This window comes from Pan paniscus, chromosome 13 (assembly GCF_029289425.2).
Source record: "Pan paniscus chromosome 13, NHGRI_mPanPan1-v2.0_pri, whole genome shotgun sequence".
Lineage (NCBI taxonomy): Eukaryota > Metazoa > Chordata > Mammalia > Primates > Hominidae > Pan > Pan paniscus.
In genome coordinates this window covers 55,283,573-55,309,706 of record NC_073262.2, presented here as the reverse complement: position 1 = coordinate 55,309,706, position 26,134 = coordinate 55,283,573, and the positions used below count along the sequence as shown (strand labels likewise).

At 42.3% G+C, this 26,134-nt stretch overlaps 1 protein-coding gene across 10 annotated transcripts in view; it reads right to left on the bottom strand.

The window, feature by feature from the left end:
- The window catches only part of FMNL2 (formin like 2), a 313,896-nt gene that overhangs the window by 24,451 nt on the left and 263,311 nt on the right, over positions 1-26,134 (bottom strand). For 6 of the 10 annotated variants that reach the window (XM_008958138.4, XM_008958141.4, XM_008958137.4 and 3 more), the window contains 7 exons: positions 18,078-18,152; positions 13,811-13,921; positions 10,427-10,576; positions 8,241-8,342; positions 6,276-6,588; positions 5,713-5,925; positions 2,874-2,894 (listed from right to left, as the gene is read on the bottom strand). In XM_008958138.4, coding sequence (XP_008956386.1) covers positions 2,874-2,894; positions 5,713-5,925; positions 6,276-6,588; positions 8,241-8,342; positions 10,427-10,576; positions 13,811-13,921; positions 18,078-18,152 — 985 coding nt within the window. The remainder of the gene's footprint in view (positions 1-2,873; positions 2,895-5,712; positions 5,926-6,275; positions 6,589-8,240; positions 8,343-10,426; positions 10,577-13,810; positions 13,922-18,077; positions 18,153-26,134) is intronic. The other 4 variants (XM_008958142.4, XM_008958144.4, XM_003832724.6 and 1 more) reach the window with 1 other exon arrangement.

Sequence of the window (26,134 nt, the reverse complement as noted above, 5' to 3'; positions counted from 1 at the left end):
AGACGTCAAAGAGAATGGAATTAAGATCCCACCAAAAGCCTACGACCCTCAGGAACAATCAGACAACAGTCCTTGCAGATGACACTTTGACACTGGAGGAAGGTTGGCAAGAGGCGCGCAAGTAGGTTTTTAAAGCTGGAAAACAACACACATGGCCTTGGCCAGAGCCATTTGAGGTCATCATTTGGTTGACTAACACATCATTGTATTAAAAGATGTCTTAAGGGCCAAGGGTTGATTTTTTTTTTTCTTTTAACTCAGGCAACTAATTTGCTGCATTACAGTTACAATATTAGGACAATGGTTGGGACAAATAAAAAGTGTTGGAGAGCAAAGATTATTACTCATGTTACTAGATAGCAGAGAGGGCAAAAACTTGCCATATTTGGACATCCTAAATTCTTGGTTGCAGACCACATGTTTACAAACAAACCTTAGAAGTGGATCAGGGACTGCAGATAGTGGCTGACTAGACTACCAGAAGTACAACGTCATGAAGGCTGACTTCCTGTGGGTGATTCCGATAATGAAGATATATTGGCTGCTGGGTTATTTCAAGCAGACTAAGGGATATGAATGGCCTAAATAAGAAAAATAGGTTTTTGAGGTCTTGCTCTGTCACCCGGGCTGCAGTGCAGTGCCGCAATCATGGCTCGCTGCAGCCGTGACCTCCCAGGCTCGGGCAATCCTCCCACCTCAGCCTCCAAGTAGCTGGAACCACAGCTGTGTGCCACCATGCCTGGCTGATTTTTATATTTATTGTAGAGACAGAGTTTCACATGTTGCCCAGGCTGGTCTCAAACTCCTGAACTCAAGTGAGCTTCCCCACTCGGCCTCCCAGAGTGCTGGGATTACAGGCGTGAGCCATCTTGCCCAGCCTAAGAAAATGTTTAAGACAACAGAGCGAAAAAAGGGGTACATAAAGACCAAGACTCTGTCTTAAATAAATAAAAGGGGCGGGCGGGGAAGGAAAAGAAATTGCTGGGCGTGGTGGCTCAAAGTCCTAGCACTTTGGGAGGCCAAGGCAGGTGGATCACCTGAGGTCAGGAGTTCAAGACCAGCCTAGCCAACATGGTGAAACCCTGTCTCTACTAAAAATACACAAATTAGCCAGTTGTGGTGGTGTGCACCTATAATCCTAGCTACTCGGAAGGCTGAGGCAGGAGAATCGCTTGAACCCGGGAGGCAGAGGTTGCAGTGCACCGAGATCACGCCATAGCACTCTAGCCTGGGCAACAAGAGCGAAACTCCATCTCAAAAAAGAGGAAGGAAGGGAGGAAGGGAGGAAACTCCTCTTTTTTGAGATGGGAGGGAGGGAGGGAAGAAGGAAGGAAGGAAGGAAGGAAGGAAGGAAGGAAGGAAGGAAGGAAGGAAGGGAAGGGAAGGGAAGGGAAGGAATTGTATGGATTCTCAGACTCAGAAATAGCCACAGTCCCTTGCCCTTCTTTTTGAAAAGCAAGTTCTTCCCAGGAGTCAGCTGTGTTTGACTAGGAGGTATCTACACACTCATTAAAAATACTGAAAACCTCTTAATAGAGAGAATGGGATGTATCTTTAAGGGACTATGGCGAGTGCCAACTCCTCTCACTGTGAGGGAATATGCCAAAAAAGGTAATCCATTTAAAATTATATTTATCTATTATATATCATAAAGAAGTCTTCCCAAACCATTTAGCCATACACATTCAGCTTCGTTAGTCTGTTCTGGGTAGCCTACCACACTACTTGGGAGCTTCACTATTTGTCATTATTAGCAAGACAGGGAGGAGAACTTCAGCGCTTCAGTGCAGAACAAAATAAAAGCAACACACGACTAAGCTTGTAGCTGGCTGCCTGCCTGCCTGCCTCAGTTGGCGTTAACTGAGACAGACAGTGCCTCTCATTCCTCCAGAGTTACAAAGGCCATTTAAACAGCAGGAATGTCATCTGATAAATCCACACAAAAGCATGCAGAAAAACAGACACAGCTTTAGCCAAACCAGGCCTCTCCACCACCGAACATGACACCTTTGTCCCCACTACGCCACAGTGTCAGATTCCTCGCCATACAGCATTTTGTCTACGCTACCCAGGAAAACGGATGTTCTCGATGGGACAAAGGAACAGACTTTCCTCTAGCACTTGCCCTAGCACTGCCTCTGGCACTTCGGCAATGTTAGGGATCTGGGGAGCAGCAGAAGGGCTGCAGAGGAGTCTTTTCATAACCTGAGGTGACAGGTTGGTGCCAATGGCTTCCTACCTTCCTCCCACAGACATGGTAGGCTCATGACGCTTGCTAGAAGTTTGCCATTTGCAACCACCCTTCTAACTATTTAGCAAGGTCAGGAATAAGCCTGAGATCAGAACACAGGCAAGAAAGTTCTCCTCCTTGGAAAGGTTTTCCTGGCTTTAACCAGGGTGGGAGTGGGAAGAGGAGGAAAGCACATAGGTGACCACTGGACACACTGTGTCCCCATGGCTCGGGCTAAAGGCAGGTGAGTGCTCCCTGGAGTGGGCCAGAGACCAGCATGAGGGAGGGAATGGAAAAGGGGCACCTGGCACCTTTTTTTTGTTCTTAGAGTTGAAGCCTCAGATACAAATATAAAAATTAAAAGAAGAAGAAGAAAAAAAAAACACCTTTTCTCAGAGGAAATGGAAGAGGGCATGTGAATCCAGGATGTCTGCTTCAAGGACAATAGTCTCTTATGTAGGTTCAACTAGAATGTGTGGGCAAACCTGGAATCATCATCATCAGCCACCACCAAGACTTCCCGCAGACACAAAGTCAAAATGCAATGGATCAAAGCAAAATGGAGTGGAAAGATGTCAAGGCACAGTGTGACCAACAGAAACACATGGCAAATACTCAACACACTCAGTGAGGAGCAACCTACAGAAAAGCTTGATTGGCCCATCTTTTGTGGAAGCAGAAAGAACAGAGAAAATACAAAAAAAATTAGATATGGTTAGAGTCAAGCGGCTCAGCAGTTCACGCACTCAGCATAGAATTTCATGCTTCTTGGACACATTTCACGAGGCGGCACAGAGCCAAAAATTCATTTCCATTCAGGCCTGCCTCCAAGACTCAACTATTTCATTTTTAAAATTATCCTTTTTAGAAGAGGGAAGAAAAAAATTATTTCATCGTAGTGGTACCAAACAGCAATACTGAACTGTGCTAGGCATTCCATAGGATAGGAATAATTTTTACATGAAAAACAATCAACCAAAGTCCAAATTCGCATTGTGAGGATCCGAGCACATCCTCCCAGACAGACGGCAAAGGTTCCACCTGCTCAGCAGCCTGTCTCAGGTGACCTACCGGGGGAAAGGGAGCCAGGTTGTTCTATCACAGACTTGAGAGGAAGGAAGCCTTATTCTTCAAATGCATATTTCACACTACTACTATTTTCTCTATAAAATACAAAGAAAACTCTCAACTAGATAAACTATGGGGCTCTCCTCTTGGTCTTCTGTCTTGGTCTCCAAGAACACACCTGCCCATTGAAGAGATAAGACCCTCGTGTTGCCTGTGGATCCAGAGGCCAAGTGATGTCATAGGTTTCTGACTTCCCAGGAGGCTTCAGAATATTAGCTCAACTCTGTCTCTTCATTCTACTGGGCATCCTGATTCTGTCTGGCCTCTTGGTTCCAGAGTGAGAGAGAGAGTTACTGAACACACTAGCAAAACATCTCACCAAATGGGCTTCAATCACTAAGTATTAACAGTCTAAATAAGGATGAATAATAAAGAAAGATTAAAGGCCTTGTAGAAATTGCCTGATCTCGAGCTATCAAAGACTCATAAGGATCTTATAATGCTTCCAAGACATCCCTCACAATCATTTAGTGGACACTTATGGAAATAAAGAGTTCCTGTATTTCCACCTACAGTCCTCTAAATTGCATGAGCCACAACAGGGACCACTTCCAAGTATAGCAAACCCTAAAAGCAGTTGGTTATCAGCCAAGCACAGAGCTCTACACCTTAAAATATTGAGGCAATTGACAGAGCCAACACATTTTTAAAATCAAGTAGTGGGAAGAACCCAAGCAAAACAATTAATAAATAGATCAATCACACAGGACATGGCCCCTTGGAAGGAAGCTCTAGACACATCTCAGCCTCTGGGCTCTCACTCGGCTAAGGCGGTTCTGAGGTCTATGTTAGTGCTCAGGTGCGTGGAAGTGGGTGCTAAATCACACATCAGCGTTTGTCAGAGACAAAGGAAGCAGCCCCAAATGAGATACCACAGCAGACACTTCTCACAGCAAGTGCGCCTTGGGGGCTACCAAGAGTGCCTAATCAGGGTGGCCAGGTGCACGGGACGATAATGGGTTTCCACACCCAGTTACTGACAACAGCCTGGTGATGGAACAAATTCCCGGGGCTTGATATGAGGTTTCTTGTTTGTCTGTTTATATTCCATAGTCCATCAGTTCCACGATGACTCTGCTCCAACTTTTCTCCTTCAGAAGTAATAAAAGTTCTAGAAGAAAGTGGTAGACGGGGAAGATCTTGAAGGGTAGAAATAAGTCACCGATTTACTGTGGACCTTACTGTGAACTGGAATCTTGTTTCCCTGACAGTTTTATATAGAAGTCGGGGTGGAAGTAAAACCATGGATTTGATGTGGAGTGAATTTATTCTAGGTGACTCTGGGGCATCCAAAAGGGCTCCAGTCATTGGGATGAATGAGCCCCGATGACCAGCTGGCAGAGCTGCAGATGGGATCCTGGAAGGGATGGAGATTGGGAAATCTTTACAGCTAAGACTGGCTTTTAGACTTTGGGCAAAAGGCTCTGAGAACTATCACAGCCTTGGAAATGGAGGCTATTAGAGTGGTAGTTCTTTATTGTAAATAAGAAACCTCATGAACAGGCTGAAGTAAATGAGGAGGCAGAATTACCCCACGTCACAGGGATGGCAAAGCTTAGAGCAATTCCAGATGCCAGGGAAACACTTCAGGACTGGGAAAACGGCTGGTAGCATCATCTTTGTTTCCGTGAGTCAAAACAAAGAGCTTAGATTTCAAGGCATTAGAGTGACTCTTCCTCCTGCTCTAACCCCTACCTCCCATTTTATTTCTGGTGAGGTGAGGATGCTGTTTTCTATCTTCTGGTTGGCAAGAGGACATGAATTATTTGGCAGCATTTTAAGGCATGATAATACGGCTGTTGGCAGCACTTCCTCCTTGAAGTTTAAATCCACTCTAGCAAATTCTGATGTTCTCGAATGCTCAGAAGACATGCCTGGAAGCCTACGTCAGGCAATTACACATAAAAGCATGTTTCCCTTTTATAGATGACATCAAAAATACCATTTAAAAAAAAAAAGATCCAGAAGCACTCAATGTCTGTGCCTAATACTGAGCTTTGAATACTACAGATGTCCAGAAAGTATCTGCTGAACCCACAAAAATGCACTGATCCTCAAGCAGGTAGCTTGTCTCTCTTCCATTCTCTCGGTGGGGCCAGTGGAAGGCAGGAAGATGGTGTAGGAGATCAGAACCTCCCATTGTGGGGTGTGGTTGTGACAAAGACTACTCAGAGCAAAGTGCCTCCCATGCGTGATGATGTTCCCTCTATCGGCTACATCAGCAGGAATTTCTTATACTAGGAAGAGATACACATCATTGCAAGAGACCTGGACTTTGAAAGAATAGCTTCAACTCTCCGAGATAAGACAGCATTTCTGATATGAGTACCTGGGTTTGAATTCTGTGCTCTTACCTGCTAATCCTGAGTTGAAAACCACTGTGGGTGACGATGTTCCAGGCAGCGGAGGTGCAGAGGGAAGGGGAGGTGCTAAGGGAGGAGCTGGTACAGTCTCAGCTGCAGGGCCTGGGAGAGGAGGAGGCGGAGGGGGCGGTGGGGGAGGAGGAGGTGGAGGAGGGGGTGGCGGCGGCGGCGGTGGCATAGGTGGTGTTACTGGACCATTTTGCACTAGCAAAGAAAAAAGAAACAGATGGACTTTGAAAATACGGGAATGGCTTTCCTGCAATAAGCCATGTGCATATAAAGCCATCTGAAAACAATACACTTAAAAGGACAAAGGACTGTTTTCAAAAACCAAAAAATGTCCTCATTGACAAATGGGAAAAATATTTCAACATACGTGAAATGAGGATTTATAAATTTAATCTCAAAATGTAAACAGTTAAGAACTACTCAAGAAAACCAATTCTTAAAGAACATGCCAACAAAAACGGACAAAGGACAGAAGTGGACAGTTGGCAAAAGAAGAAATACAAATATTCCAAAACTTCCTCAGTCCTCCTGCCAAGGCTTCTTACCTGTTTCAGGTGTGTCTGATGAGGGAGGCAGTGGTGGTGGAGGAGGGGGCAAGGGTCCTGAGGAAGCGGCCCCCATTGTGGGTCCCACAGAGTTACCTGCTACCACTTCTGACCCCATGGACAATGTGCCAGAAGCCACAACTGGCAGTATGGCGATATCCCCATCCCCTTTCTTCTGAATTTTAATGGTCCCTTGTTTCTCTAGCTCATGAATCTTTTTTTCCAGGGTAGACTGTCTTTGAATTGCTTCTTCTTTTTCTTTGACCATTTTTCTTAATGTGTGAACTTGAGTATTTGCATCTTTGTAGATTTCCTGCAATAAAGTCCAAGGTCAAGAGTTTATCTTCACATAACATTCATACTTAGTAGCATCAGATTGGCAAACTGAGGATAAAGAGAAAAAAAGATACTCATATGAATGGGAATTCTTTGGAACTCAGCCAGAACCTATAAAGTCCCATTAATTATTAGTTGTATGCTAGTAATGCATGTAATATATTCTAGCTATTGTTGTTGGTAATGAAGTTCTTTCCATTTAATAAATGCAGCTAACTCAATTTTCCCTGCAGGTGGAAAGAAACAGAGCAGAAATGACCCAGAATGCTGACTCTGGAATCTCCTGAGGGTGTTCTGGTGGTGCATGTTTTCCTTCCTTTTATTTTAACATTCATTTGTAACTCTTAGATACACGTATCAGCTAACAATAGACAAAAGGGCCCTAAATCAGACTTGGATACAAATCAGACTGGGATTAAAAATCTGCAAAGCATGGAATAATCTACTCATGAGTAACCAGGGGCTGACTGTTCCTGAATGGCTTTCTCTGGCCCTCACAACGCCCCCTTGACCAAGCTCAGGATAGTGATTGTTGTAACATTTTCCCATCGGTAATGCGGTTAACAAAACAGGCCAAAGCTTCCCTTCACTAATTAGTTATTTCTGTCTAGCTTTTTAGCAGAAAACAAAGAAGTTACAATTTTCAATTCAAAGACTGTCCTGGTTCCTTTTATAAGGGGGGGCCCATAGAGGTTCTAGTGAAAGGGTTTTATGGAACTGAACTTCCTTGCTGGGCCTTGTACAAGCGATCTCTCACCACAAACCTCCAGCAAGCAGGGAAACATTCTTCACACCCTGTCTATTACTAATAATCTAAGAGTCTGAAGTTGAATTGAGTCCATATGCTACAACTCTGTCTCGAAGGCGTGCCAGAAAATAAATTTCCTGGACTGAACTGTAGGACATGTCAGGATATCAGACACACACAGACACGATAACCATCACATAAAAGGTGCCATTTCATTAGCAGTGGTGTAAAGTCAAGCCATTTGCCTTAAAGCTCTCCAGGCATTTTGGTGTTCTTATGTTCAGCACAATTCCAAGCACAGGGATGGCACTCCATAAATACCTGGCATGTAAGGTAAACAATACTAAGGCCAAATAAAATAGCTGGGATTAGCTGATAATAAAATGGATTGGTTTTGCTTTGCACATCCCCCCCCCTTTTTTTGGTGAATGCCATTAAGCCTAGCCTGTGTTGTATTTCACTGTTTACACAGCAACCACCAAATCTGGTTTTGAGTGGAAGCAAAGCAAAAAAATACAAAGAAGCTCAAGTCCTAATAAAAATAAATAAGTGGCATGAATTAAATCCATGCTGTGTTTTTATTTCCAACCAAATGGGTGTTCCACAGAATTAACTCAGCCTCCTCCAGATGGGAAAACACTGTTGCTCCCAAAATCTGTGATAAGGAAATACTGAACCCCCAGTATCTGATTGCACACACATGTGTATACATACGCTGACTATGTGTAGTTTTCAACTGAGCATCACCTCTCAAAGGTTTCCAATAAATATGCTGCCTCAATGCATTCCTCTGAAATGAAGGTACTCTGCGTTCCACTGGACGAAAGCTGGAGTACATTCCCTACCGTGCCCATCTGGGCAGCTGTCATCATTACACTTACCCGAACGACATCCAGCTCCTTGTTCCTCTGCATGAGTTGCTTTTCCAGTTCCACAATCTTGGACATGGCTTCATTCTCTGTGTCTTGCAGTTTTTCAGATAACTGTAAAATTTTGAAAAGAAAGCTGTCACAATACAGGATCATCTTGATCAGCCCTCAGTTCTCAGAAAGTGCAGCTCCAAGATGATTAGGGACCAGGGCCCTGCATGTGTTCCGCAAGTTGTTTTCTGGAAATGGTAATGTTTATAATATGGTTCTGAATACATATTTGTTTCTACCAGGAATTGATAACTTAGACATGATTCTTAATAAGACCCACATGTCCGCTCCTTAGTGTTCAACATACACAGTGTGCCTCCCTCCATTTCTGCAGGGGCTAGCAAGGGTAGAGGAAAGTAAGGAGAAAGAGGAGGGAAAGTCCACCTCCATCCCCCACTCCATGCCAAGAAAGGGCCATCAGCCTAAAGCTTTTGAAAATTGGTAACACAGTAAACTTGGTTCTTTCAATCTAGGTAGCCAGTTGAAAAACAACTACTGCTTGGTTTGACCAACTATGCAAGTAATAAAAGTTGGTTGCCACGCCTGTAATCCCAGCACTTTGGGAGGCCAAGGTGGGCGGATCACCTGAGGTCAGGAGTTTGAGACCAGCCTGGCCAACATGGTGAAACCCCATCTCTACTAAAAAATACAAAAATTAGCCAGGTGTGGTGGAGTACACCTGTAATCCCAGCTACCAGGGAGGCTGAGGCAGGAGAATCACTTGAACCCAGAAGGCAGAGGTTGCAATGAACCAAGATCGCGCCACTGCACTCCAGCCTGGGTGACAGAGTAAGATTCCATCTCAAAAAAAAAAAAAAAACCCACAAAAATAATAATAATAATAAAAGTTATTTGGGGGAGGCCATTCAAATAGATTGCTGCTACAAAAGTGGACATGTAAGTATGGTCATGCAATGTTGGCTAAGGCTTCAGGAGAAAGACAGGGTGAGCCATGTGTTAAACAGCTGCTTTTCACATAGGGCTCTAACACTGAGCAACTTCTGATTTCTAACATCTCCTTTAAATCCATTACAAGTAAAGAAAACCAGGGAGGCAAGGTAAGGAGGAAGAGTGGAGATTTACACTGATCGGGTTCAGCATATAACACAAATCTTCTAAGGGAAGATATACTGGGCCTGTAAAATTCTCTTTTTAAGCGGATGCCAGCTGGGTCATAGCGGCACTTTTAAAGGGAGGGTTTTTGGCTCACCAACTTGGCTTACCCACAGCCATGAAGAGACCCATTTTCACAGTGATGGGGAAAGGTGAAGGAAACTGAGCATATGCAGCACTCTTTAAAAAACATGTGGAGAAAAATAAATGAACTGTTCAAAGGAGAAAATAATAATCCTCCAAAAGGAGACACTTCATTTCATAATCAAGGAAAGTGCTCACCAGACTCACCAAAAGAATTTGGTCTTCATAATGCTTGGGTTTTTGAGAAGCACCATTTTTCTGTTAATTCTTTTACTACTGAAATATGTGGTTAATGAATGAACAAATAACCTCTAAAGGCCCTTAGGGTCATATTCAAATCAGTCTATGGCAAGAAAAATCCCTCAAAGAAAAATGAGACCCTGTCCTGTGATAGAGCTGACAACGATACTGAGGACATTCTTCAAAGAACAGGATATATGAGAAAGCACACCGATGTCCTTGAAAATGCCTATTGTTGAAATGACTCTATTAAGAATTTGAGTACCGTAAGACAGGAATGTTCAGACATGCATCACAGAGACACCAGCTAATCCTGTCCATGGGTTTGTGTGGACATAGTTGATAAGAAGATACCTCTTCGCCTCAGGCCAAATTCTCATATTTAATTTCCCTCTAATCATTTACGTAATGCCAATCATCAAACACCCCCACTCTGCTTGAGCCTGTAACCAAGACTGCCAGGAAATGCACCTCAGCAGAAACTGAGCAGGTAAGTGAGCTAAAGCAAAGCAACAGATTCTATTTCATTTTACATAACACATCTGCTTTTTGGAAAAAACACAGAACAGCTTCTGATAGCTCTCTCTTGCAGGGTATGGCCTATTCCTATACTCCAAATCCTTTAATTTACCACCATAAAAGCTGACATTAATTCTGCTTTGCAACCAGCTGAAATGTAAGCAATTTTTCCTTTTCTGAGATATAGTTACATGAGAAATGTTTTCTTCCAGTTCTTCCACCCTCTCCAAGGCAGCATTCTTAGTTTCAGCATCTTCCAGTAGAGCTCCTACATCAAAAACATTGTCCAGGTAAGCCTGGATCTGGACTTGAAGCTTGTCACTCTCAGTGTGTTTCAGCTTCTAAAAACCAGAATAGGAGAGAACATGGTGTTAGCTCATCTATGGAAATAGAACATCATTTCCTAAGAGTCTGTCTTTTTTGTTTTTTGTTTTGTTTTGAGATGGAGTTTCGCTCTGTCACCCAGGCTGGAGTGGAATGGTATGATTTCAGCTCACTGCAACCTTCACCTCCTGGGTTCAAGCGATTCTCGTGTCTCAGCCTCCCAAGTAGCTGGGATTACAGGCACGCACCACCACACCCAGCTAATTTTTGTATTTTTAGTAGAGACGGGGTTTCACCCTGTTGGCCAGGATGGTCTCGATCTCCTGACCTCGTGATCCACCCGGCTCAGCCTCCCAAAGTGCTGGGATTACAGGCGTGAGCCACCACACCCAGCCAGTCTATGTGTTTTCTTTTCGACAAATAGTCCAGCCCTTTCCGAGAGAGCTTAACATGTCATCTTCCTTAAGAGAATTATGGAGTGACTGCCTAAGCAGTATCATCAGATGACTTTCTGGTGAATACCCTCTCCCAAATGCACACACATTTTCCCCCAAATCCTTACTGCCCCATGTAGTTATATTCCTATGTTAAACATTTTGATATACATGAAATTGGGACAACAGAAAAATTAAAAGCAGCTTTAACAGGTTATAGTCATGGCCACATAAAACCTGAGGGGTATCTGTGTAGTGGAAAAGACTGGAGTGTTTGGTATCTTACCTGGTTAGTTACAGTGGTTCCAGTAGGGGAAGAAGGTTAGGCAAGAGGTGGGGCAGACACTGACAGAGTTTATACTTAGCCTTGGGGATTATTTTAGCACAAATTGCTAGAGCCCAACCTCCACACATCCCTCCGTAAGTCAGTATACAGCATGAACAGCTCAGGGCTCCCCAAGGCAGATCAGAAAGCTTTCCCCAATTCACTGCCTCCCAAACTAGGCATCCTGCAGGAACTCAGCTAGCTCTGGAAATTAGAGGTCAAATAAATCAGTGAATCTTCCCTACAAGTAACATAAGTCATGACTTTCCCTGGGGAACAGATGAGTGATTAGAATAATACCTGGTGCATGGATGATGCCAATCAACATTTATTGAACAAATCAATGGCTACTTACAAGGCTGGGTTTTTGTAAACTAGTGAAGCATTTATATAGCATACATTTACATTACTCTTCTAACCACCTCTATTAGGTTCCAGAGTCAACACATGATGAAGTTAAAGAAATACAGAGTTTTGACAAAAAATCTTACATTTTTAAGAGAAATTCCACTCTACATAAATTTTCAGAAAAATGGATTTTCCCCTAGGTTTAATCTGGAATTCTACAATACAGCTTATTCTGAAGAGAGAGTGTTCTGTTTTCATTTATGAGTCACAAGTGAGAATGGCTTCTAAATAAGGGCAAAGGCTAGAACAAAAGGAGAAGCAGCTTAATGGGATTTTTCATGAGATTCACAATGAATAACAGGTGTTCAGTGATAAGTGGGTACCTGCCGTTATATTCTAGAGCATAAACAAGCGCTGCTCAGACACCACAAAACCAAACCCAAAACACCGCTAGGAATTTATACATCCAATTTTTGTTCAAATACTGATACTTTTAGAGCATAGGAGAAAAAGGGATAGACAAACCTTGATCTCAAAGTAAGAAAGAGTCTTTCTGTACAATATTCTGCCAGTGATATAAATGAGTCTTTAAATAAAAAGCAAAGCAATTCAAACAACATTTTAATGGAAATCTATTACGCCTCTCCCTGAGTAGTCTTTAGACAACAGTAGGCCCATCTATTCAAGGGCAGCCCAGCCAGTCTAGGAAGCAAGGCCTTCAGGTTGAGAGTAACCACCTCTGTGATTCCGTCTCCTAATAAACTGAGGGTACAGTCTGTGTAATCCCTTGGGTTTATCTCTAACAAAGATGGGCAACTGAATTCCTGAGATGCCCAAAGGAAGTATTCTATATTCTTCACAGCTGGAAACAGGCTTGAAATTCAGGTCGCCGGCTGGGTGCATTACTTGAGGCAGGAGTATGAGACTAGCCTAGCCAACATGGTGAAACCCAGTCTCTACTAAAAATACAAAAATTAGCCAGGCATGGTGCCTGTAATCCCAGCTATTCAGGAGGCTGAGGCATGAGAATCGCTTGAACCCAGGAAGCAGAGGTTGCAGTGAGCCGAGATTGCACCACTGCACTCCAGCCTGGGTGACAAAGTGAAACCCTGCCTCAAAAAAAAGGAAGGAAATTGAGGTCAACAATTCTTGCTCTATCACTAGACCATTCCTATACAAAAGGGAAAACAAAACTGCCTGGGTCCTCAGGTCCACTTCTTTTCCTTTTTAGACACAGGGTCTCGCTCTGCCACCCAAGCTGGAGTGCAGTGGTGCAATCACAGCTTGTTGCAGCCTGGAAATCCTGGACTCCAATGATCCCCCCACTTCAGCTTCCCAAGCAGCCGGGGCCACGGGCACATACCACCACACCTGGCTAATTTTTTGGTTTTTTGTATAGATGGGGTCTCACTATGTTGCCTAGCCTGGTCTTGAACTCCTAGGCTCAAGTGATCCTCCACCTCAGCCTCCCAAAGTGCTGGAATTACAGGTGTGAGCCATCAGCCTTTTCAAGACCATTTCTGATTTTCACAAGTTTCTGTTTCTTAACTGAAGAACTTCAGGGAACTGGCTAAACTCTTCTGCAAGGGAGTGAGAAAAAGGGAAACTTTAAACCTCCTTCTCCTAAGAACTAAAAGTGGAACTTCTAAAGCCACAAACACTTGAAGCAGAATTTAGCAGCTTCAGGAGGAAGTCTCTGATGTCCATTTCCTCATTATTTTTTTTTTATGCTCTAAGCACTGACTCATCACTCTACAGTCTTGGCTTGACTTTCTCTGCCCAGATGGGGTCCCCGGAGTAACCAAGAACACAAATTGCCCAATAGCCCAGATGAAGGATGCAATGAGACTTGACCCAGACGAAGCTCAAAAGGAGAGGAAAGCTGCAGCAAGGCTGCAAGAGGTTATCTGACTCCCGTACTAAAAGGCTGCTAGCAGAAGATGACCTGAGATCCCAGGAGCCCTGCAAGAATCCAGCATCTCTGGCAGAGTACATCACTCAGCTCAGTTCCCTTTAACTAGCACTACAGTAGTTGACTGCATAGAGCTTTAGGCATTCTTTAGCTGCTATGGAAGCATACCTTTGAGGGCAGGCAATAATAAGTCAATTCTTATATTGGAGCCAAAGGTCACAGCTATACTCACGTCCAAGTATTCGTCCAGGCCTAATTTGGTAAATTCATACTGCAGGTGAACTCTGAAATTCATATCTTCTACTGAATGGACTACAATATTAATAAACTGCATAGAAGCCACCTGAAATGAAATTGTCAAGGGGTTAGATGGGCTCCAAACTTTTTTCTCAGTTTAACTGCAGACATGTGCTTTCAATTTCATAAAAAAGGCTCACTTACCGATTTCCTTTTCCTTCATTTCATTGGTTCTTTAAAAATATATATATGTTTTTTTTTGGAAATGGAGTCTTGCTCTGTCGCCCAGACTGGAGTGCAGTGGCATGATCTCGGCTCACTGCAACCTCCGCCTCCTGGGTTCAGGCGATTCTCCTGCCTCGGCCTCCCGAGTAGCTGGGATTACAGGCAGGTGCCACCACGTCCAGCTAATTTTTGTATTTTTAGTAGAGATGGGGTTTCACCATGCTGGCCAGGCTGGTCTCAAACACCTGACCTCGTGATCTGCCGGCCTGGGCCTCCCAAAGTGCTGGGATTACAGGCATGACCCACCGCGCCCAGCCTCTTTAAAAATATTTTATACTTATTTTTAAATTCAAAAGTCACAGAGGTACCACAATAAGACACCACTTCGCACCCACTCAGATGGCTATAATAAAAAAGAAATACAGTAACAAAAGTTGGGAAGGATATGGAGAAATTAAAACCCTCATCCATTGCTGGTGGTAATGTAAAAAAGGGTGGCCACTTTAAAAAGTGTGACTTTTACTCAAAATGATAAACACAGCATTATCATATGACCCAGCAATTCCGCTTCTAGATATACAGTTAAGAGAAATGAAAATATACGTCCACATAAAAATCTTTACACAGATGTTCAGAGTAACATTAACATCATGTTGTTATTAACATCATTAATAACAACCAAAAAGTAGAAAGAACCCAATGTCCATTAATCGATAAACAAAATGTGGTATATCCAAACAATGGAATATTATGAAACAATAAAAAGCAATAAATTACCAACACATGTTACAACGTGAACTTGAAAACATGTTAAATGATAAAAACCCGTTATAGAAGACCACATGTTGTATGATTCCATTCATACAAAACATCCCGAACAGGCTAAACTATTGAGATAGAAAGCAGGTTAGTGGTTGCCTAGGGCTGAGGGTGGGATAAATGGGAGCGACTGCCAGTGGGTACAGGACTTTTTTTTGGGGGGGTGACACTGTGTCCTAAATTGTGGTAAGGATTGTACAGCCCTGTGAATAGGCTAAATAGGCACTGGATTATAAATAAATTGGATGAATCTGATGGTATGTTAATTATATCTCAGTGAAAGTCATATAGGTATATAAGATAAACTGTGGAAATTATTATAGTTATGTTGTACAAAATGTGAAAATTATTACAAAGAACATTTTTTAAAGAAGAACATTTAAATCACCTACAATCTCACCACAAGGTAACTACATCTAAAAATTCCCTGTGAACTCTTCCCTATCAACAGGATAGTAACAGATCCTTGACCCATCTTTCCATATAATCAACGAGTTTGCATTCCCTAAAAGCTTGGGATTTACTGCTTTCTCCCCACAACTTCACCACTGGCCCTGAGACCTGCCAAAGAGAAAACCAGTCCCCGGTTTGGTAAATAAAAGGACAGCATTCAACAGATCTATTTTGCTTTCCACAGTGACTATCAGTCTATTTATGGTGGAAACATCTTACTAATGCTTTCCCTCCATGGCTGTCACCCAGGAGAGTCTCTGGCAAGGAGGGAATATGATTGAGGGATGCAGAGTCACACTTATCCTGAGAACCACCTTATTCCTTGTCTCTCTCCAAACCTAATTTCATGGCACATGTATACATATGTAACTAACCTGCACAATGTGCACATGTACCCTAAAACTTAAAGTATAATAAAAAATAAATAAAATTAAAAAAAAAAAAAATTTTTTATCAAGTTAGATTCTTCTTTGAAGATATGGTATACATTGGATATCTTTGGAAGATGTGTAACCTCTCTAGCTTACAAAAGGACTCTACTGCAACTTACTAAAAAAAAATTAAAAAATAAAAATCATCTCGGGTTCTATCACTAAATGAGCTTTAAAAAATATATCTTTACAAAGGCATGTACAAAATACAAACTAGAAAAATATTTTTTAAAGAAACAAAATGGTTTTTGTTTTCTTTTGTCCACAAAAAAATACAGAAAAAGGGTAGAAATGTCTTATACTACATTAGAAAAATTTATATTATATGTTATGAGGAATATGTTGTTTCAGAGGTTGTGCAACCTAATTGCATTCCCAAGGCAGTTTATCAAAAGCCTCATTTTCTGGAGAGAAAACATGGTTAGATTCTGGCATCTTTCCATTTCTCTTCGGAAAACAGGTCTAAATGATCTACTGAGCTTTATGATATGCCTAAGAGGCAACTATCTGAAGGTGACACATGAATCTAGCACATAGAACTTGTGTAACAGCAGCCTCTAAATAAGGTACCTCATTGCATGTATATGTGAATAAACGAACTGACAGAAAATGGAACCTAGTTTGTGTATGGATAGTACAGGTGTTTTAAAGGGCTTTATATAATTGTAATTTCAGCAGAAACTCAAATGGCAAGGAGGTCTGGCAGGTATCATAAATGAGCAGGCTGGGCTGTGTGTCACGCAAAGGGAATGGTGTGGACTGTGACAAACTAGAGAGGACATCTTTGGACTAAAGCAATAGGGGCTGCTTGGCTCCAGCAGCTGACACTCTGCAGGAACAGGGGCCTAGTGTTCTCAAATATTTTCAGTTTCCAAGCAAATCAGACGTGTATTTTTTATGCATCATATCCAGATTGTTTAAGTAGGGTCATCACTGTCGGACTGAACTCATAAGCCTGTAGGTTGGCTTTAGCATGAAAGCCTACAGTTTGCAACCTCAACTCTAACAGAATGAATAAGTTCCCCTAAAAAGGCACAAGAAAGAAACTCACATCATGAGACAAGGCACCAATCTCTTTACGTATTTATCACCAGGGCCAGCATTAGCCTTAACTTCTTTAAAAAATCCTAATAACAAGATTTTAAAAGTCAGTGTAAAAATGTCCCTTGTTTCATATATGTGTGTGTATAAAGTATATAGACACATATATATACATATATATGTATATATATAAAGTATATATATATAGACACACACACTTTGAAAAGCAAATAACATGCTTTATGCAACAGAAAATCTTCTCTATAAAGGATTTCATCTTTCTCACTGGTTTTGGAAGGGGCTGAGGGCTAAGACGCATATAAAACTTGAGGACTCCAAACATTTTTTTTTTTTTTCACAAAAAGGGTTAGAAATCTGCGAAGCTATGTTTCATGTTTTATAATCACTGAGGCAATTCAAATGAAAACTTCACTTGGCATCCTAAGCACAGGCTCTGCAAGGTAAGGAGTCATTGGTACGTCTGCTTCAGGTTAGAAGTGATCTGGGAAATTACAGCCCGGTTAGGATCTCCTGGGTCTAGAATTTCCCTAGGGCAACTGGATTGGGTCAACGCCTACAGATCTGGGTGCACTCAAGCGTAAAACTTCTGGAGAAATTCACTATGGTAGATTCTATCTTCCTTCCAGATTAAGATTTACGTGTATGAATGCAGAAGTGCTGCAACTCACTTTGATGTTCTTACCCGAGAATGACAGGACTGCTGTGGAACCGCATGTTCTTGTATGTCACCTAACCTGCCAAGGACAGCCCCAATATGATTACACCCTCACAGAATTACCAAAGCAGGAAAGAGATCAGGGAGGAAAAAAAAAATCACTGCTGCATATTCATTTTGGAGATACATACAGTCAACTCTACAAACCAAAGCACTTTAATTTTTAAGAATATAGTCTGGAGAAGGGCACTGGCAGGGGCCTGCAAAAATAAAAAAGGTCAAGATTGCTTCTACCTTAAGGATTCTTACGCAGCATCATCAACAATTAAACAATGGCAGCATTTGCACCAGGCATGGCTGTTTCCAACTGCACGGCTTCCCCTTTATTTGCTATGATTAGTACTTTTGTCTTTACTATACCATGTATGTAAGGAATAAAATGGAAATCAAAGAGAAATACAGATTAAGAGGGACATTCTAGATTGGATCTATAGCATATTAATTGCAATTCCCTGTCCTTTGTAATATAAATACGTGTGTGTGTGTGTGTGTGTGTGTGTATTTAGAAAAAAAGTATTGAAACTGAGTTTGCTTTATTGAATACTGAAATAACTCACCATAAAATCTATGTTATTGTCTTCATTCCTGAAATGTTCCATCAACTTCTCAAAGCGCTGTTTTTCTCCACAAACCTGAAACACACATTTTCATTGTGCATGTGACTTTCTAAACATAAACATTCCAAAATTAGATGCAGAAATTTCAGCTTAATAATGATTTCCAGAATATCTATCTTTTTCTCTCTCATAAACTATTTACTTCCCTTCTAAGCTAGTTAACTCACAAACAGCCATATGAGCTGCAACCAAAAGCTGATCTTGGTTTCCTTTCCAGATTCTCTTGATATTTTGAAATCCATATCAAATGTGTTTTTCTTTCATTGGTTGCCTTTGCAGTCTCACCAATTTTTTAGCATGCATTTGGAATCCAAGAATGCAGTCATGGTAAAAAAACAAAAAACAAAAAAAACAAAAAAAACGACCATAGCTTCCTTTTGTAAAAAGGAAAAAAGATATGCAAAAAGATATGAGTATTTAAATTCTTTAAAAGGCACATTTAAAATGTTCATATGTATAACTGAATCAAAAAATCTCAGTGCATAAACTACAATACAGAAATAGACACCGTGGAAGCTATATTAACCCATTTAAGGTGAGTACAGAAATCTGCAGTAATTTGTGAAGTAGCATCCCAGAATCCTGAAACATATGCATTCAGCTAATTAATGTTTTCATTGATCAGATGAAACAAACATAAAATACCGGTAACTCCAGGGCCCAAAGGTATTTGCATATACATGAAATAAAATACATGGAGCTAAAAAAAAAAAAAAAAAAGAGTCAAAAAAGATTTCTATCAAATGACTCTCTGGGGACTTTTTTTCTTTCTTTTTTTTAAATTTTAGATTCCAAGCTGGAATGTGGTAGCACGATGATAGCTCACTACAGTCTGAGAAACCTCCTGGGCTCAGGCAATCCTCCTGCCTCAGCTTCCCAAGTAGCTGGGACTACAAGCAGGCACCACCACACCCAGCTCTGAAGACTTATTTTTAAAGTCAAAGGACAAACTTTAATTCTGTCAATGTCCTTGGTTGACTTTTTTGGGGCAAAGTCCTATACCCACTGGTTTATTCATTTCACCTTCAGAAAATATTTCTCCAAACCACTCCTGACTATTTGCTGCATTAGTAAGACACAGTCCCTTGGTTAACATTTTGCTAATTTAATCCAGGTTTCACATGCTAAACTCCAAATTTTCTGATTCCATTTGTGATCTTAGGGATAACTCAGATCAATCCTCAAAAATTCTTCTAAAATGTTATTTCATAATGCAGCCATTTAATTCAGTCGTGTGAAACTCCAAGTGAATATATATATATTTTGGTGGAGAGAAAGTCCCACGAAGGCAGGAATTCTGTTTAGTTCACTACATAGCATCTACATCAATGCTTAGTACATTATAAGTTCCCAATCGTATTTGTTAAATTGCACTGAATAGAAGATAAATGAGTAATTATGTTAAAATTCACTTCACAAAACGATGAATGACTTCCTGTTCTCCATGATGAAGCATTAAACCATGGTAGACAGGCACCACCGGGGGTAAATCCTTAGTGGTGGCCATCTCTAAACCATATGCTGGGAACGTTAAAGTGAACAGCCTTCAGCCTCTGAGGGCCTCCTAGTCTCAAAGCAGTATTTCCAACAGATTCAGACCACCATTTACTGCATTTTCATGACAACTCTCCGTGAAAATTTATTTATACCTGACTTAACAAAAAATAATTTCAGAATGCAGAGGGACAGTGCATGGAAGGTAGAGTCTAAAGTCAAGTCTTTAAAATTGGCCTAACATGGTGGCTCACACCTGTAATCCCAGGGCTTTGAGAGGCCAAAGCGGGAGGATCGCTTGAGCCCCAGAGTTCAAGACTGGCCTGGGCAAAATAATGAAACCATGTCTGTACTGAAAATAAAAATTAAAAAATCAGACAGGTGCAGTGGCACGCACCTGTAGTCCCAGCTACTCAGGAGACTGAGGTGGGAGGATACTTTGAGTCCATGAGGTCGAGGCTGCAGTGAGCCATGATCATGCCATACACCAGCCTGGGCAACAGAGCAAGACCCTGTCTCAAAAATACACACACACACACGCACACACACAGATGCACACACATGACCAGTCCCACACTGGAGAGTCTGATTCCATTGGCCCAGGTGGTGCTGGGGGGACACGGGCATGCACAATTTTAAAAGCACTATGGATCATTTTGATGCTCCACAATGGCTGACAACCAGAGATTTAAGGGGTTACCATGTTCTGCCCCCCTCCTCAGCTGGCCCCTCTAGACAATATACAGCAAGTTCCTGGAAATGAAAGGTTTCTTGAAGCGGGTGAGGCAGTCCAGGCCCAGCTCCCTAGACTATGACATCAGTCACATCTTATGCCCAAAGAGACAAGCATCTCTTGCCTGCAAAAAGGGATCTGTGGGTAGAAAACCCTGAGGTTTTATACAAAAGGTCAGAACTGCAATGTGAATTTTCTTTAGCAGAAACCCCAATACAGGCTGGGCACAGTGGTTCTCGCCTGTAATCCCAGCACTTTGGGAGGACGAGGTAGGCAGATAACATGAGGTCAGGAGTTTGAGACCAGCCTGGCCAACATGGTGAAACCCCGTCTGTACTAAAAATACAAAAATTAGCCAGGAGTGGTGGCATGCACCTGTAATCCCAGCTACTTGGGAGGCTGTGGAAGGAGAATTGCTTGAACCCAGAAGGCAGAGGTTGCAGTGAGCCGAGATCATACCACTGCATTCCAGCCTGGGTGACAAAGTGAGACTCTGTCTCAAAAAAAACAGTTTACTTTGGTCTTGTTGTGGGTGGTTGGTAGTGGCAGTAAGAGAAGAGGAAAAGAGGCCACCCTGAATTCGGCGAGAGCTACCAGCTCTCCTGAGAAGCAGACCGTGATTCATGTTTGGTTGAGGGGCTAGGCACACGCTAAACTAAATGAGGCAACAGCTGTTCATGAACAGTGACAACAAAAGCAATTCCTAGGGAGGCAAAGCTCTTCGAAGAATGTTAGAAAGCTGAAAAATGCCTTTTGCATAATCTGATGCTCTCAATTTATGAATTAGACCTACACAGAGATTAGACTTCTCTAACCTGATGTAAGGTTGAGAGAGTGGCAGAACCAAGGCTAGAACCAGGTCCCCGATGGCCAGCCTGAGGTTCCTTCTCCCACATAGCCCAGAATGCCCATATAAACATATTCCATTAAAGAAGGTAGTTAAGGCATTCCAGCAGTATCTGAGACACACAGAGATGAAAAACATTATCACTAAAAGACATAGTCATTATACCATGCATACTTTGACATCCCTGCACCAGAAACTTCCATGGAACCTCTAAAAATGATAGATTCCTAGAGTCTATATTGAGACATACTGAATAAGAATCTCCCCAGATGGGCCTAGAAATCTGTGAATACTTGTGGTTGTTGGACCAGCATCTGGGAACCAATGGCTCATATAATATCACACTGGCTGATTAAACCCTCAGTCTTTCTGATTACCAATTATAAACTGATTAACTAGATCATTAAATCTCCAGCTCATTCAACTTCTAACTGAGCAACACAAACACAGTTACTACAACTGGGTATCATAGGAATGCCGCCGGAATGGACCCACTGCCCCTGCATAAGTGCAATGAATAATAAGGTAACCCAAAAATAATCAAGGGGTGCATGTTGGGTCTTAGAAAAAAAAAGCTTTTGAATGGCTGGAAAAGCACATGTGGACGGCAACAAACTACGCATAGCCTGTTACTTTAAAAGACGGCATCAAATATAGAACAAGCAACACTAGATTTCATGGTGGATAAGGATCCCAAAAAACACATCACTAGCCTGGCAGATAGACCTGAAGTAGATGTTAAGAAGAGCCTTGAATATATGTGTTTCTTTAGAGAGCCCTCATTCTGTCAACAGACAAATCCCTGCTGAGAACATGTGCGTTACAAAACAGAGAAATACCTCTAATCTTAAAAAAAAAAAAACAGACTTAAATATCTTCTTATTTACAGCTGCTATGAACTCGGCGAAAATAACCCAAATGCACAAAATGACATTATGAATACAAATGCCGGCTTTGGGAAACCTTGAAAGCAACACAGTGACCACTCTCCATGGTAAGGACTAGAAGGACCCCTACTACCACAGCTCCACCAAACCCAAGGCTGCTTTGCTGCCAATCTCCACTAATGAACTCAGGGTTGTGTTTCCTGACACATTCCACAGGCACAGCAAGGATTCCAGAGCCCCCCTTTGTTTCTGAGGAAGGAAAGGAAGCATGCAGGCCAGATTCACACTTGTTTCTCCATTACTTCAGCAATCATTAAACAAGTGTACCCTACAATCCCACAGGAAACAGGAAGATATGTTTGGGGAAGGTTGGTAAAAGTTGTGTCCCACATCAAAGGAAAGTTGTCTTCGTTCATACTGCTCACATCTGGAGCACCCCCACGCACTGGGTGAAACAGGACCATCATGGTGGAACATGCTCTCTCCTTTGCGGTGGCCTCTTTAGAAAATTGGTGAGGATGAAAGGAACGAGACACTAATTTTCAGTTATTTTCAGAATCCATGCATTGGCCTGCATGGGAATGAACTCGAGCGCTTCATCAAAACGTTTCTAAGAGCCAGGAGCATATTTGCACGTGTACATCATTACACATTCTATATTGATGGGCATCACTTCCATCTGCCCACAAAGGCCAGATAATACACAGTGCAAAAACTTTTTAATAAAAAAGCTATATTCTTGCAGCTGAAACGTGTCATTCTTGACTTTTATATTCACTGGTATATCTCGTTCTCCCACCAGCTTTGATACCAGTTTCCAAATCAATAACATGTACTCTATTAAGTGGGGTGGGGAGAAAGTTTAAGAGCTACAGAAAAACTGAGCCGAGCAGAGTGGCAAGGAGCCCTTCTGTGCACTGGACTGCCCTATCAGGAATTAGACTACTACGGCTAGCAGCTGGGGCTACCAGCAATTAAGTAAACCAGCAGACAAATAAAAGTATATGCCCTGGAAAAGTATGTATCCTACTGAAAACCAAGAGGCATCTTCATTATAAATCATCTATAAACCGGCTGCATGTGAATAAATTCACGATCCCAGTTAATGTAAAAATGATCAGGCTCCAATCCTGGACCACAGACTTCAGTCTGCTAACACAGCCACCTATCTGCCCATCCCTGTGGGGTCCTACCTAATACAACTGCCTCTCTTTGCACCTTCAAGCTCTAAGACTGATGGGGGTAAAGGGCTATAAGGGTAGAAATGGGACTATGTGGCACATTAGACAAGACTGTAAAACCTGGGTTATAAGTCACAGTTCAGCCACTACCCTGTTGTTAGCTTGGACCATTCAGCAAACATCCCTGGACTTCAGTTTTCACATCTATCAAGTTGAGAGCCTTAGGCCAGGTGCAGTGGCTCACACCTGTACTCCCAGCACTTTGGGAGGCCGAGATAGGTGGATCACCTGAGGTCAGGAGTTTGAGACCAGCCTGGCCAACAGGGTGAAACCCCGTTTCTACTAGAAATACAAAAATTAATTGGGCATGGTGGCGGGCGCCTGTAATCCCAGGTATTAGGAAGGCTGAGGCAGGAGAATCACTTGAACCTGGGAGGTGAAGGTTCCAGTGAGCCAAGGTCACACCATTGCACTCTAGCCTGGGTGACAGAGTGAGACTCCGTCTCAAAAAAAAAGAAAAGAAAAGAGAGCCTTAGATGATACTACTGGTTTGCAAGCCATACTTTAAGAAAGCAATCGGCCGGCGCGGTGGCTCATGCCTGTAATCCCAGCACTTTGGGAGGCCAAGGTGGGCAGATCGCCTGAGGTCAGGAGTTCGAGACTAGCCTGGCCAACGTAGTGAAAACCAGTCTCTACTAAAAATGCAAAAATTAGCTGGGCGTGGTGGCAGGCGCCTGTAATCCCAGCTATTCAGGAGGCTGAGGTAGGAGAATTGCTTGAACCTGGGGGATGGAGGTTGCAGTTAGCCGAGATCGTGCCACTGCACTCCAGCCTGGGTGACAGAGCGAGACTCCATCTCAAAAAAAAAAGAAAAAAGAAAAAAGAAAAGAAAGCAATCAGGGTTACAGAGGAAATAAAGGAGAAGAAACTATATGGGTTACAGAGCTTTGGGAGTAACGGGGAATTCCACGTCAGGGGCTTGGCCAAGAAAGGGAAAGCCTAAGTAAGGTTCTTGAGAATTCTACCCTCACTATCCAGATCGTCTTTCTTATACTTACTTAGTTGTCTGATAAGATTGCTTTTGAGGGGAAAAAAAGGTTTCATTGCAAATAAAAAATTTGAAAAAAATTCTCTCCCTCAGTATTCTTGAACGTCTAAAATTCTCATCTAGCATGGCAATAGAACATGATATGGCCAAGCTGACTGGCATGGAAGCTCCACAGAAACAAATTCAGAGGAATGCACTTGGCTGTGCCGGCCCTGAATACCAAACATAAAGGTCAAACCACTCTCTTGCCCCATCTGGTTCACTCCTGATTGTGAAGCTATGAAATCCCACACCCTGCACAGATAACGTGGGCCACTCCCAGGACAAGCAAGATTCATTTTCATGTAAAGGAGAATTGAAGCAAAAGCAAAACTTCTGCCAAAAAAAAAACTCCAACTATGCTCTCCAACATCTGTGAAAGACATTTGTGAACAGTGTCCCAAACCATTTGGATCAATCTGGGACCCTGGAGGCAAAGGTGGCTATAGTTTAAAGCATCTCAAAGGGTGGGCGGCGGTTAGGGGATGCTTTCCCTAAAGGCTAATAGTGGAGAGGAGATGGTTTTACAAAAACCTCGGGTATTATCTTGCCAGCCAGATGTTGAAGTGAACACACTCCCAGACTTCAGCCACCTCTCTGTCCCTCTTCAAGGTGAGTAACAGTCTCTGGCTTTCCCCAGCAACAGCTCCCAGGGAACCATGCAAAGTCTGTAGCCAAATTGAGGCCTGACTCCTATGAGATGGCTATAAAATATGCTTCTGGGTTAGTTATATAAAAATTAAAGGCCCTTTGCTTAAGTGTTTCCTTCTTGCCTTGTTGCCTGGCGCCTGCCTCAATACTTTCTTTTTCTCCTCTTACAATAGGCCCCTGTGATCTGCAAGGCTCCCTGCAGGAAGGCACCGTTTTAGAGGCACACTCTATTATGACTGATTAGACGACCCTTCTCGGGGCCTGCCTGAGAACAAAAGTTCCGTTTTCTTTTCAGGGCCTTGTGAAGTAAACAGTTATTTCATAGTTAGTCCTAGGTGAAAACCATCTTTTACCATCTACTGAGTGCACCAGCAGTCTGAGGGCTATATGAGGGCCATAATGGCCTGACAAAACCACTTTTCTGGGGTGTTCTGTGGCTGTCAATGGTCTGTTATTGTTGTCTCTTGAAGTGATTGGACATTTCATACACATACACCATGCAGCAGCCATGACAGAAGCAGATCACTCCAACCTGCTGCTGGCTCTCATGTCTCCTTGGGATTTAACTGTGAATATGTTCATCCAGCTGAAATGCTCTGAAACTGAACAACTTTATCTCACTCCGCTAAAACAAAAACTAATGAAAGCTAAGCAACTAAATGTATTCTATAACCTAGTCAACCCTCCTCCTTCATAAATACAACATTTGTATCAATCCTGGACCAGGAGATGACTATGAGCCTGAGGTTTCATCTGCATAATGCTAAACACCCTTGTGAAAACTTCAGTAACTTTTCCAGGTGTTTCCAGATATCCAGATGTTTGGCAGGAGGCACACAGAGCAGCCAGATGACTGTCTTACTTTCCACACCCATATTTTGCTGTACTGAACAAAGAACCCAAAGACAGAAGCAAAAGGATAGTAAAATCCCCAAAGGACGACTCATTGACGCATCACCCCTTCAATGAGAAATGTCTTTTTACTACCTCTCTAAAAAAAAAAAAAAAAAAGATGACCTTCAATAAATTCTAGAGAGTAAAACTCCTCCTTACAATAGGTCATAAATGATCTCTTTCCGAAATATGCTTCAAGTCCAGCTTGAACCTCTCTAGCTTC